The sequence below is a fragment of the Chelonia mydas genome, chromosome 14 (genome assembly GCF_015237465.2).
Source record: "Chelonia mydas isolate rCheMyd1 chromosome 14, rCheMyd1.pri.v2, whole genome shotgun sequence".
In the NCBI taxonomy this organism is placed as follows: Eukaryota; Metazoa; Chordata; order Testudines; family Cheloniidae; genus Chelonia; species Chelonia mydas.
Window position 1 is genome coordinate 27,425,182 of NC_051254.2, and position 13,160 is coordinate 27,438,341.

The window sequence follows — 13,160 nt, forward strand, 5'->3', positions numbered from 1 at the left end:
AATGGTTAGGGCTGGATTCACAAAGGGACTTAAGAGGCTAATGGCCACTTCAGGCACCTCTGTCTCTTGGAGTGGGAAGTTCCTTGGAGAATTCCACTGGGTGGGAGACTCAGCTGTGAAGGGAGGGGGAGGGCAGGAGCATCTCATCAACCCAAGATTGGAATAACTGAAGTAATGTTCCTTTTACACGGAGCCTCAGCTCTTTGGAACCTCTGCAAACGCTTTAGCCACGTGTTTAACTCCATCCGTAGGAGTAGCCTTGGATGGCAGTGGGAGGGCTCAGGTGCGTAAGTGTTTGCAGGGTGGGTGCTCAGGGCAGTCCCTGATGCCAGGGCAAAGCGGATGTGAAGTGCCACTGTCTGGATTTGGGAGCCTGCCTGCACACCGAACTCACTCGGCGCTGGGTGCATGACTGCAAGGCCCTGGGCCTGGGAAAATCAGCCCCCGTTATTTTGAGTAGAAAACCAGAGCCACTTCTGGGGTCTTTCAGCTTCTAATGCCCTTTCCCTTCTGCAGCTGGATTTCAGCATATGATAAAATCCCTCTCGATGCCAAGTCAGTGCCATAAATCACTGGACTGGGTGCAGGAATCAGTAGGCGACGTTCTCTGGCCTGGGTTATGCCAGGGCTCAAACTAAATTATTCTTCCCAAAACTTTTAAAAGCTGAGCCCCCTCCTCAAGGCAAAGAAACCAATCGTGCCCCTCACCCGTCAGCTATGTGTTAACGACCCCACCCCGCATTTTCCTGTATACATCTTCAAACCTCACCCTTCCCACCATGGCTAGCCCTTCCCCACGCTTCAGGAGACGCTGGAGTACATGATCATAACCGTCCCCTCTAACTTTAAGACCTGAGGGACCCCATCCTGGAGCATCTTAAAAATCCCAGTTCCCAGACTCTGGAACAGGAGCTGCTTTGCCGGGCTCACCTTTCTGCCTCCGTCAGGTTGGCCGATGGGGATAATGAGCCTGGAGATCTCATTCCCGCTGCTCTGAGTGGTGCCCATGTGCACATGACCCAACTCAGCTCTTCCTGTATCCCAGGAATGTCTTCATCTTCTTGGAACCTCAAGGCAGCAGTGGGATGATTTAACGGAGTCCCTTAGTAATGGGGCCTTTCTCTCTCTTTTCTTTCAGGGCCAGCGTCCTGGAATCATCTCATGGTGCGTGGAGCGGTGGGAGTGGTGGGGGAGCTGGTCTCACTATACCTATGTGGGTATTGGAAAGGTAGAGGGAAAGTGTTTGCCTACCCGCGACTCGTCTTCAGCAAGCTGCTGACTCATCCCTCCCGGCAGCCTGGAAGTCTGCAGGATTCACAGGAATCTGAGCTCCCCGCAGTGTGTGACAAGGACGGGGCCCAGGCCCAGGGAACCAGAAACAGGAATCGAGACCCAGCCCTGGAGAATGGGGAAGGAGACTTGCTCATGGAGGACAGACGCTTCACCCAGGAACCCAGAGGAAGGGATCCATTAGGTGGGGACACGGGTGTGGCCCAGGAAACTGGAGTAGCATTGCCAATCCTCCAGGATGACCGGGAGTCTGCAGGAATTAAAGATTAATTTTTAATTAAAGATTATGTCGTGATAAAATCTTCAGGAATAGGTCCAATTAAAATTGGCAACCCTAAACCGGAGTGGGGGAGAGCGACCCATTAAATGGAGACAGACTTGGGCTGGGGAACCAGCTAGAAGATCTGATCCCTCCTACGATGCCCCTCAATGGTGGGGACTAAACTGGGCGAAAGTTTTCATCTAAACCTATTTTAGATTCAGCAGTTTGCGAATTCATATCCAGTCTGCTGAATTGTTCACGTCCAGCCCCTCCCCTCAGTTGTTAAAAGGTCAAAGCATTTCGTTTAGGCACTTTCCGAACAAACCATTTTGATTTTTCAGTTTGAAACAATTTTTTGTTTAAAAATGTCGTTCAGTTTTTTTTAAAAAAGTCAAAAAGCTACAACCTTTGAAATGTTCCTGGGTCTTTTTGTTTTTGTTTTTTAAAGCTTTTTCGTTCATCAAAAATTTGAAAAAACGTTACTTTTGTTCAAACTGAAACCAGTTTTTTTCCATCTCTTTTTTTGGAATTGTCAGCGACCAAAAAACTTCTGTTTGCCCAGTGTCACGGAGTCCCTGGGCGATGCTCTGGAACTGCTCCCCATGAAGCCAGTCAGGACTCTGGGGCAGTCGCCTTTCTGTGAGCAGCCTGTCTTCAGGACACACAGCTCACACAGCTTCCACCTTCCTGGGTCTGACCTCGGAGCACTCAGCATCCTCTGCCCCTCCGTGCGCTTCCCCCAGCGAGTCCGCTCAGGCAGGGCTCCTGGGGAAGCCAGAGGTTCCTGCACCCCAACTTCGCAGTCAGACGTGACTCTCAGCCAGCCAGTAAAACACAGGTTTATTAGATGACAGGAACATGGTCTAAAACAGAGCTTGCAGGTGCAGAGAACAGGACCCCTCAGCTGGGTCCATTGGGGGGGGGGGGGCCAGTGAGCCAGACAACCACGTCTGCCCTTCACTCCATGTCCCAGCCAGCCCCAAACTGAAAGTCCCTCCAGCCCCTCCTCCTCTGGGCTTTGTTCCTTTCCCGGGCCAGGAAGTCACCTGATTCCTTTGTTCTCCAACCCTTTAGCTCTCACCTTGCAGGGCGGAAGAGCTCAGGCCATCAGTTGCCAGGAAACAGGGTGTCGGCCATTCTCTGTGTCCAGACTCCTGCACACACCTGCCCTCTAGGGCTCTGCAATCATCATACACCCTTACCCCACCCCCTAGATACTTAAGAACTTCATAGGGGAACTGAGTCACCCCCACACTATTCAGAGGAAACATTAAGAACAGTCCCACTTCGTCACATCCAGCTCTAGGGGTGGGTGAGGATTTTAGCGGTTATATTGTGGGTCTCTGAGTCTCCTTATTGCTCGAAGTTTTCTTACTGTAACAAATTTATTTGAGATGAGGGCAAGATGGGGAAAAGCTTCCTAAAAGGGTGGGGGGGGGGGCTGCTGGCACCCAAACTGTGGCCCAGCCCCTGTGCCACCCCTTCTCCTCGAGGTCCGGCCCCCTCAAACCACCCCTTTTCGAGGCCACCCCTCTTGCCGCCTTTCTCCCTGAGCTCCCACTTCATCCCCCCCTTGCCCCCAAAACACCGCCCCCCCCCGGCTCCCGTCTGTCCCCCCTCATCCAGTCTCTCACACTTATGGCCAGTAAAAAGTGGTGGGCCCTGGTCTCCCCTGTTCCGGCACCCCTGGATGAGAGTGGGAGAGGATGAAGAACTCCTTTCAAATATAACTCCCCCCCGCCTCCCACCTCACAAAAGCACAATTTGCCAGCAACAGCAAAACATGCACCTAACCAACCCAGGCCAGTCACGCTGTGTTGTGTGTTACATTCCCATCCTGGGGCAGTTTATGTCTTTAAGAATGTGAACCATGCAGGCCTGGGTGTTTCTCTGCGTAATGTGACCTCAGGGCTCCTGATGAGAGCCATTGTTTGTAAATGTTTCAGTAGCAGACATAGTTATCATTCATGGACATACAGACATTTATTCATAATTAGAACTGGTCAAAAATAGCGGGGGTGGAGAGGGTCATGAAAATTGAAGAAGAAACCACTTCCCCCTCACCCCCGATATTCTTCTAACTTATTTGAAAATGTTTTTAATGATCAAATTTTTGTTTAGTTTTGGTGGGAAAAACTCCACGTTCTCTCTCAAGTGGGCAGAGAAATCCAAAATGTTTTTTTTAAAAAGGGAACTTTTTTCAAATGATCAATGTAATCCAAAGTGGCATTTCTAGTTAAAAGGTTGCATTGTGAGTGTAAAACCATTTTGAACCAGCTCTATTACGGGATAACAAGATGAGTTTATTTGTCATGCTGCATTGTTTGGGCCAAGTTCCAAGTGGTATTTCAGTTTTTGCACAGCTCTTCTCTTCTTGCGTCTGCCCCTCTCGTACGCTGTGGCCTTAATCTCGGTCCTGGAAACACTTACGTGCATGTTTAACTTTAATGACTGCTGTGAATAATTCCATTTCAATGGGACAACTCTGAGGTCGGGTTTACGCTACGGCCCTATATTGGTGTAACTACGTCATTTATTTAATTTTCTTTCTTTTATATGTGAAAGTTCTTGAGAGCTTAAAGCAGGTAAAATACATGAACAGGTTCAGACAGTCCAAGTTTGTCAGTGCAAAGTGACAGCAGAGATGTGGGATCTGCTAGTTTTCCATAAGTCTCTCAGGGTTACCCAGGATAACTTTGGGCATCTCTGTCTTGCACCTGGAATGTTCCCTGAAAGTGTCCAAACAGCTCAGAGATACAGAACCATTCCCTGGATCCATTCTTATAGTTGTCTTCCCCCGAAAGCAGTCTGGCAAGTGTTCCTGTCAGCTCTTTGCTAAGTTATCTGCCAAAACACTAGAGTTTTCAGGAGCCTAAGTAGCCCTTTGAATCATGGTGAAATTATCCTCCCCGTCACCACCAAAATTTGAAATGGTGCCCCTGAGTGCATGGGACCCTACCGTGCTCCCCCATAGGAGCTGCATTAACAGGCAACTCTGCAAGTTCTCTGCATGCCTCTGCAAGTGACCCCCATGCCTCTCCATTTCCTTGGCCACATGTATCCTGTCCCCATGCTGGCGGCTACTCCAGAAAAAGAGGGAAAGAGCTCACCACTGCGACCACCTGAGGGATGTGTTGGGGTGAGATCAGCTGGTCAAAGGAGGCAATAGGGACAGAATCTGAGACTTGAAGCTCCTAGAGTGACCTCTGACCTTTCCAGACCTGCCCTTCAATCAGACACAGCGATTGTAAAGTTGAATGTGATAGTAACTAGACCCATTGTAAACCCTTCACCACACAAGACAAAGCCCGTAGGATTCATCATTAACTATTTATTTCTTCTCCCCTGGATTCCTGCAGCCACCAGCCACCTTGGAGCTTTCCCTCGTCTCTCCCAGGCTGCGCTCACTTGATTGCAGGAGCTCAGCGGAGGGTCCAGCTTTGCTCTTTCGCTTCCATTCTTCACGTCTTTGGGTGGCTGCATTTGCAACTGAGCAGCCTGATGGAAACACTGAGTCCTCTGTCTCGGCAGGCAGGCCCAGCCGTGAAAGCCAAAGACTCCCTGAGAACAGGGGGAGGTTCGCCTGAACTCTCAGGAGTGGAGGCTTGGCTCATAGGGTAGGGTTACCATATTTGAACTTTCAAAAAAGAGGACACTCCGGGGGCGGGGGGGGGAGTTGTAGCCCTGCCCCCTATCTACTCCCTCCCACTTCCTGCCCCCTGACTGCCCCCCCCAGAACAGCCAACCCATCCAACCCCCCCTGCTCCTTGTCCCCTGATCACCCCCTCCCAGGACCCTGCCCTCTATCTAAGCCTTCCTTCTCCCTGTCTCCAACTGCCCCCTCCTTAGACCCCCCCACCCTAACTGCCCCCCTAGAACTTCCCCCCTACCTGTCCCCTGAGTGCCCCGCCCCCTATCCGCACCCCCACCCCGTGACAGACCCCCGGGTCTCCCACACCTATCCAACCACTCCCTATCCCCTGACTGCCCCCACAGAACCCCCGACCCATCTAACCCCCACTGCTCCCTGCCCCTGACTTCCCCCCCCGAACCTCCACCCAATCCAACCCCCCCGATCCCTGTCCCTTGTCTCCCCCGACCCCTCTCCATATGCCCACCCCCTGACAGGCTCCCCCCAGAACCCGTGACCCATCCAACCCCTCCTGCTCCCTGTCCCCTGACTGTCCCTTAGGACCCCATGCCCCTTCTCCAGCCCCCTGGCCCCCGTACCCTGCTGCTCAGAGCAGTGTGTCTGGAGTGCAGAGCCAGACATAGTGCCATGCTCCCCTGCAGAGCGCGCAGCTCCCCCCCCCAGCCCCCAGAGTGCTGCATTGGGAGGGAAATCCCGGCCCTTTGGAGAGTTTTACAAATTCCTCCCGGAGGGCGATTTAAAACCCCAAAAGCCGGACATGTCCGGGAAAATCCGGACGCATGGTAACCCGACCACAGGGACTCCAGGATCTGCAGCTGCTGCCACCTCTATGGTGAATCCTCCGACTCATCACCAACCAGCTCTTCCCCATTCTGCCAGCCGGCCCCACGGTCTGACCGTGCAGGAGAACAGAAACCCTTTGGGACAGCAGGAGAGTCTCCTCAATGCCGCACTCTTTGCATGGCTTCCCGCGGTCACCGGGAAACACGACTACCCTCCCCCCAGGAGTCTCTCAAGGAGCTGCCGGCACAGTCACTGGGCACCCACTCGTAATGGTCTCGGGCAGTGGCATTGCAGAGGGAGCTGAGCAGACCGTCCCTTCTGTGACTTCCTGAATTGCTGCCAGGACAGATTCTCTTCTGCGCTAGGGAGAGTCCCTGAGGAAAAGCAGCTGTGGTGGGGGAGTGGGCAAGACAAGCTCTCCCCCGAGCCCTTGACTTACAGGCAAGCAGGACTCTGGGAGCCAAGGGATCGGTGTGTCTTGCTGGGAGAGCAGAGCTGGAGAGCAGAAAAGGGCACTGGAGGAATTGTAGAAAAGTCAGTGTCACGGCCGGGTCATGGGCAGCCAGACCTAGTGGTCAGAGGCAGAGTCCACACTCACGAGACAGGAGGCGAGAATCAGCTGGGTCAGGACACTGAAAGAGCAGAAGCAAAAGACCAAATTGTGTTCAGCACCTCAAATCAGATGAGTCACCCCGAGTCAGGATGCCAGGAAATCAAGCCTGGGGAGTGGGAGCAGGAACAGCCAACACATGGTCCAGAGGGGGCGGGGAGGAGCTCGGGTGTTCAGACAGCTTCTTGTTCCTGATGCTGGTTTAAGGAGGTCCTGGGGGCCGATTAGCTGCTCTGGGACTCTGCCAATAGGAGCCTCAAACTGGGTCTGGACTTCGTCAGTCCTAGGTAAGCAGTTTTTCATAGACTTCCAGGTGGCGTGCTGGAGGGTGGCTGCTCCCAGGAACCCTGCAGACCCGGTTAATGACCCATGGGTCATGAGAATGAGTGATCTCTCCCCGCTCAAACCTCCTGCACGAAACAGTCTCCAGGGTCCCGGACGCATCCTCTGAGAATAAAAAAACACAGTCATGATGACAAATAGGCTATGGAACAGGAGTCCCCTCTTTGTTGCAACAGCCCCAAGTGCCCGGAAGAGTGGACGGTTCTTACCTCCAGAAGATGCCTGGGATCTTCCATCTAAGCCTCATTGGGACCCTTGTTTCTTGGTCTGACAGGATGAGATCATCTGTCCCCACTGCTCCCTGCGCTGGGCTGGCTGCAGCACACATTTGTGTAAGAGGCTGGGCCAGAGAGATGTTACAGTCAGGGTCCAGGCAGCCCAGAAGGAGAACAGAGGGTCTGAAACCAGAAGACGAAGCAATCAAATCAGCGGATTCGACAGAGAAGTTTTCTACCCTACAGGGACATCAAAGAAGGTCTGTTAGGAAAGCTGAAATGTTAGTCTAGAAACTGCTAAGGCAAAGATTGTGACTTGTTAAGATTCAGTTTAAGTCACTACAAAGTGTGTTTTGTTTTCTTTGTCCGTTTGAAATTTGTCTCTTTCTCTTGCTTAGTTTCAGTTAAATCTCTTCTTTGTTACTGTGCTTCCCAAAGCACCTCAGCGTTGTGTGTTCGAGAGAAGTGTGAGTCTCCAGCCTACCCAACAGGCTGAGCTGTGCCCTGTCTCTCTGAAGGTAGCGAATAATTTCTGAGTGGTGCTGGGCCCAGAGTCCAAGGGCAGTTCACCAGACATCTCGTGGGAAGCCCAAAGAGACCAAAGGAGCAGGAGAGATTCAGGCCCCACTGATCCATGGGAACTTCCCACAGAAGAGGCTACACAGGGCTCCAGACACAGCCAGCAGGATCCCTCCCACAAGCTGGGCCATGTCCTTCCCCTCCCAGCCCCACAGCTTCCTCCCCACCCCAGCCTCAGGAACCCCTCCCACCTCCCTGCTCTCCCCACCCACTCTCCAATACCAGGCTGTTTCCAGAATGGAAGCAGGTGTGTACCAGAGTTCACTCACCGCTAGATGCTGGCCAGGCCTCGTGTCACTGCTTTCTAGCTGGGCTAGCAACCCCGCTGAGACTCACTCTTGCAGTTTGTTGACTGGGAACTCAGCCCTCCAACCAGGTGACTGTCCTTTACTCCACTCCTTCCTGGGTCCTGCTCCTTCCAAACAAAGTCCAAAAATGTCTTGAACAGAAACAAGGCCTTCCACCCTCGTGGGGAGTTCTTCCTCAGCCTGATTTCGGCTCGGCCTGCCCTTCTTGGGTCTCTATGGTCTTCTATGTCCCCTTCCTTAGGGACGGTGAGAGAAGCCGGTCCTACCCTGGACTCCACGGTTTGGCCCAAGGCCGTCTACTGAACAGCTCACTCTGCTTCTGTACTTTTCTGCTGTTTCCCCTTGTTTCCTCTCAGGTGGGGCTCACTTGGTCATCAATTTGGCCTAGCCCCAGGCTAGGCAGCCATAGGCCAAGCCACCCTCTTAGATAACCTCCTCCTTCAAATCCGGTCCAGCCCAGCTGACAGGTTTGCTGAGGGGATGGTGAAACCCCATTGCTGATCAGAAGGAGGTCAGAGTCTGTTCTCTAGAAGCTGAAGGTCCGTTTGTCCTGCTGCGGGAAGTGGAGCTGGAGAGCGGAGATGTTAGGTGAAAGAGACTGCATGATGGAGTTGGAGACTGAGGGACGGGAGCCTCCTCCCACAAACGCTCCCAGGAGAACAGGTCTGAGGAGTTCTCTGCGGAGTCTCTTGCTAGGAAAAGAACAAGGGTGGCACATTGATGGAGATGTCTCTGTCCCAGGGATGGGGGAAGCTCCCAGCCAGGCTATGCAGCAGAGATCCCATTTCTCCCCCAAGAAACCCAGATGCCCAAAGAAGTCAATGGCTCTTACCTCCATGAGGGAGCGGGGTCTTCCCTCTCAGCCTCTTTGAGAACTACCACTGCTTGGTTTCCTCGGACCAGGGACCTGCCCCCACTGCTCCCTTAGGTGATTCAGCTTCTGACTGCACCCATCTGGGAGGCTGTCACACACACCAGGGCCTAGAAGACATGGGGGGAGGAGGCTCCTCTTCATGTCAGACTCTGAGAGCCCAGAGAAGGGCCAAAGGAAGAATAAAGGGCAGGAGATGAAGCTAGCCCTGAGCCTCTGTCCCATCCTCACCTCCTCAAATGTGGAGCTTCCTGAGCTTCAGTTGGGCAGACAGTCTGTAGCTCTGACACAAAGGTCCTTCTGCGCCATATGGGGCAGGAAGTTCTTTACCTGGGAGTATGGGGAATGGGATGGGGGTGAGATCAAGGAAAGAGGGGAGGGGTATGGGTGTGAGGGAAAGAGCTCCTGCCCCAGATGAAGGAATTTGGGGGGCCGAGGGAAGGATCCGGCTCCACAGAGAGGGGAGAGAATTTCTGTGAGTGCCAGGGGCCTCCATTTCCTCTTCCACTAGCCCCCCATTTACAGTGAGACAGAGCAGTACCTGCAGCAGGGAGCGGGACTTGCTGAACAGGGAGGGGAACCTTGAAGAGCATCAGATGAGCCACAGCCCTTGCAGCACCTCGGGCATCTGGTGCAAGTGCCTGATGATGTGAAGCTGGCACATGACCTTGGCTGTGACATCCTCGTGCTGCAGGGGAACGAGAACATGTCAGAGACTGAGACACTCCCCAGGAATCAGGGAGGATTAAGGGCACCTGGAAGCAGCACCATCATTTCCACCCAGCAGCTGCTCATGTCTGAGTGGTGGATTCATCCTCCCGACCCCCAGGATGGAGGCTTGCTGTCCTCTCTAGTGACCTCCAGTGCCAACCCCCCTCCTTGTCGGCTGAGCTCCTGCCACCTCCCCATCCGTGCCCCTGACAGCTGTTCCACCTCCAACCCACCTGGGGACACCGCTCAAGTTCCTAGAACCCTCTCCTCCACCCCTACCTCCATCCCCACTCAGGTAGGGAAGGGAGGGGGCTCTAGCAGGGTGGCGGGGGGCAGGAGGGATTCTGGCAGCAGTGAAGTGGATGGGGAGAGCTTGAGACCTTTCCCCAAGTCACCCCAGTGACAAAAGCTGAAGCCACAGGATGGCAGCCCTGGGGAACAGGGCAGGTCAGCAGCCCCTGCTGACTGAATCCTCCCAATGTCTCGAGAGCGGGTCCAGCCCTACCAGCAGCAAGACCAGCTTCCCACACCCATGTGCCTCAGCCCTTCCTGCTCAGTCGCCAGCACCAGTCAGTCCTTGGCCTCCCAGGCTGCCAGGGATGGGAGCAACTCTCGATGGTGGCTCGGGTGACATGGACACTAGGCTATGGGGAAATGGGTGCAGCTCTGTGGGGCAGGAAAGGTTCCCAGAGGGCACTTAGGGGACTCTCCTGTCCTTCCCAGGAGTGATAGCAGAGCACCACATCCTAAGAAGAGAAGTCCATGAAGTCCAGAAGTCCCCGCTAGGCTCCTTGCCACCAGGCCAGCGAATGGCGATAGGATGGGAATGAGGCCCTGGCCCCCACCTCAAGCTCCTGAGTCGATTGCAGCTGCTTACCGTGACCCCCATCAGTTGCTGGGCTTCCCCCAAGAGGGAGTAGACGAGCACCAGCCCAGCCTGGCTGACACGCAGCAGGGGGTCGTGGATGGCCAGCACTGCTGTCTGCAGGAAGGATCTTTTCTGCCCGATGGAGAAGAATTTTCCAAAGACCTAAAACCAAGAGGACATGAGGCTCGAGCAGATTGCCCACAGCCAGCCTCCAAGTCCTGGCGGTACAATTGCCTCTAGTGCCCCAAAGGGAGCAGAAGAGAGCTGCTGTGGCCAAGGCAGTTCATTCCCCAGGAGGCTTTCAGGGTCCCAGGGCTCAGGGAAGCCCCTTTATTAAAAGGTCGCAGATGCTTAGGGACCAAAGCCTCCAGTGGCTCTTTCGGGAGGCCAATTTATGGCAGGGGCCAGGATGGGCTGGAAATGGATCTCTAATGTGTGTGAGCAGGCCCACTCTGCTGTGCAGGGCACAGAGACCACAGGGGATCCTGTCTTGCTTCCAGCAGAGAGATCTCCTGCACCTCAGTGACTAGAGGAGTGTGTGTGTGTTGTGGGGGGCGAGGGGGTTGGAGCTGACAAACCAAAGGTCTCTTCCCCGCAGCCTAGTGATTTCTCTCGTCGCTGGGAATGGCCTCTGCAGCTCCTTGGTTTCTTCACAGGGAATTCAACCTGCAGCCTGACAAGGACAAGGAGACTCATGGACCAGTCCCCATCCCAGACGCTCCTCGGAGACTTTTCTTCCGCTGCAGCAATTCAGCTTGTGGGAGGCGGGACAAGCTCACACAATCTCTCTCATGGGGTGTCTGTGGAGCAGCGTTCTGTAGATGCCCTTGTCGATCCAGGAGCCACTCCAAGGCCTCCTCTGTGATATTGTGGAAATCACCAATCTCACCTTTGACTCCAGTCTGGGAGCACTGTGTTACGGTGTGTTCAAAGGTTTGGATATTCTCACCACAGTTGTGAGACGGGGGCAGAGGGGGTGTCTTTGATTTTCTACTTGTGCAGCAAGGAGCCGCAACTTGGCTCAGTGACAATGTGCTTCTTTGGAACAGTGGCTGAAGTCCAGATACTCTGCCATTCCCTGGCCAGGTCTGGAGACATGAGGGGGGTGCATGTGGTCCATATTGGCTCTGGAGCTCACTATGTCCCCTACCCAGTTCCCAGGTTGGGGCATTCTGCTTCCTGACCGGCAATGGAATTGGGCAAAGCCCACCTCCTTTCTCTGCTTCTACAGGGTGCAGGGAATTAAAGAAGGGTCTGATCAAGCAATTGTGACTGACTGACTCAGGGCTCTCCTCTCAGACACTTGGGGATCAGCCAGGAGGTCAAGGAGTACAGAGACACCCAGAGCCATAATCCTATCTTAACTCACCCACCCGGGGATCCTCCTTATGCCACGTAGCAATGCAGCCATGTAAGACACTCAAATCACGGCAACTAGCGAGGTTCCAATGTGGGACCTTTAGCACCAGCCTGTCCCACTGGTTGCTGGATGAGGAACTCTGAGCTGGAAATAAGGAGTGGGCTCTTTTCCTGTCTCCAGGAGGCATCCGCTGCAGGGAACCCAGCCAGCCACACTCCCTGAGCTGTGTCATGCCCTGGCACAGTGTCCTTACCTCCCCCACTCTGGCTGTATTCTTGTAGCCCAAGAGCCTTCTGTCCTGGTGCCAGTCATAGCACCAGAGATCTTCCACGTCATGTATGGTCAGCCCTGGAAGAGAGAGAGAGAGAGAGAGACTTTTCTCATTCTGGTTGCAGTTTCTGTGTCCTTCCAATCCCATTGGTGGCTCCACAGTGGAGTGGAGAACAACAGAGGCAGAGAGAGACTTGTCTTCCAGCTGGGGTCAGTCTGAGAGAAATGGACTGGGGTCCCATTATCCACCTGTGGTCACTCTTAGTCCCCATTGGGTTCCATGTCCCAGCTGGGTTCCTTACCCCTCTGTTGGAGCAGCAGTTGGTAGAGCCGGTAAGTCCCCTCCCTGGCCTGCCGGCTGATGTCCTTGTCTGGATCGCTGACAAATAGAGCCAGCTGGGCCACATGGTGACCCATCCTAGGGAACTCGGCTGAGATCTAATGGAAGGGAGAGGAGAGGGGACTCCATCAGCATTTTCCTCTCAGCTCCCTGTCCCCCCTGGACCAGAGGGCTCCTTCCCCTTAGCCCTTCTGCAGGAGATGCTGGGAGAGAGGAGCTTGAGATCGACCCTTCATTTGCTCTGCTGCCAAGGGAGCCCGGAGCTGCTTTGGGATGCCAAGCAGGGGCTGGAGCTTGGGCCCCTTAAAGGCCCAGGGACAACATTGAACCAGGACAAGAAGAACTTGACTCAAGCCTAGCTCAGTCCTGCTCTGACTCTGCCTCCCCATGAAGAACCCTCCTAAGCCACAGCCCCGGCAGCAGCAGATCCTGCAGCCCGCTGGAGCCAGCCCGCCTCCGCCTGGAGCCAGCAAGCTGGGCTCGGAGCTCACTTACGTCAAACTCAGGGAGGGTGACTGTGTATCTCAGCAGGGCTGTGCTGCTCCTGATAGCCCTGGCTCGCTCCTGCGACACCCTGGACACGACCCACAAGTTGACATGCTGTGGGGAAAGGAGGCAGGTCAGACTCAGTGGCCAGGTGCACCTGCTTTGCAAATGAGCCCCACGCCCCCAGCCCCAGGGGCCTGAGACATTCTGCGC

The 13,160-nt window shown here is 54.3% G+C and overlaps 1 protein-coding gene across 1 annotated transcript in view; it reads right to left on the minus strand.

The window, feature by feature from the left end:
- Positions 1–9,311: 9,311 nt before the first annotated feature.
- The window catches only part of LOC119567802 (maestro heat-like repeat-containing protein family member 1), a 129,361-nt gene continuing 125,512 nt past the window's right edge, over positions 9,312–13,160 (minus strand). The window contains exons 5-9 of the mRNA XM_043528897.1: positions 12,957–13,061; positions 12,424–12,559; positions 12,105–12,199; positions 10,501–10,653; positions 9,312–9,600 (exon numbers count right to left, since the gene is read on the minus strand). Of these exons, the coding sequence (XP_043384832.1) occupies positions 9,505–9,600; positions 10,501–10,653; positions 12,105–12,199; positions 12,424–12,559; positions 12,957–13,061 (585 nt within the window). The 3' untranslated portion in view covers positions 9,312–9,504. The remainder of the gene's footprint in view (positions 9,601–10,500; positions 10,654–12,104; positions 12,200–12,423; positions 12,560–12,956; positions 13,062–13,160) is intronic.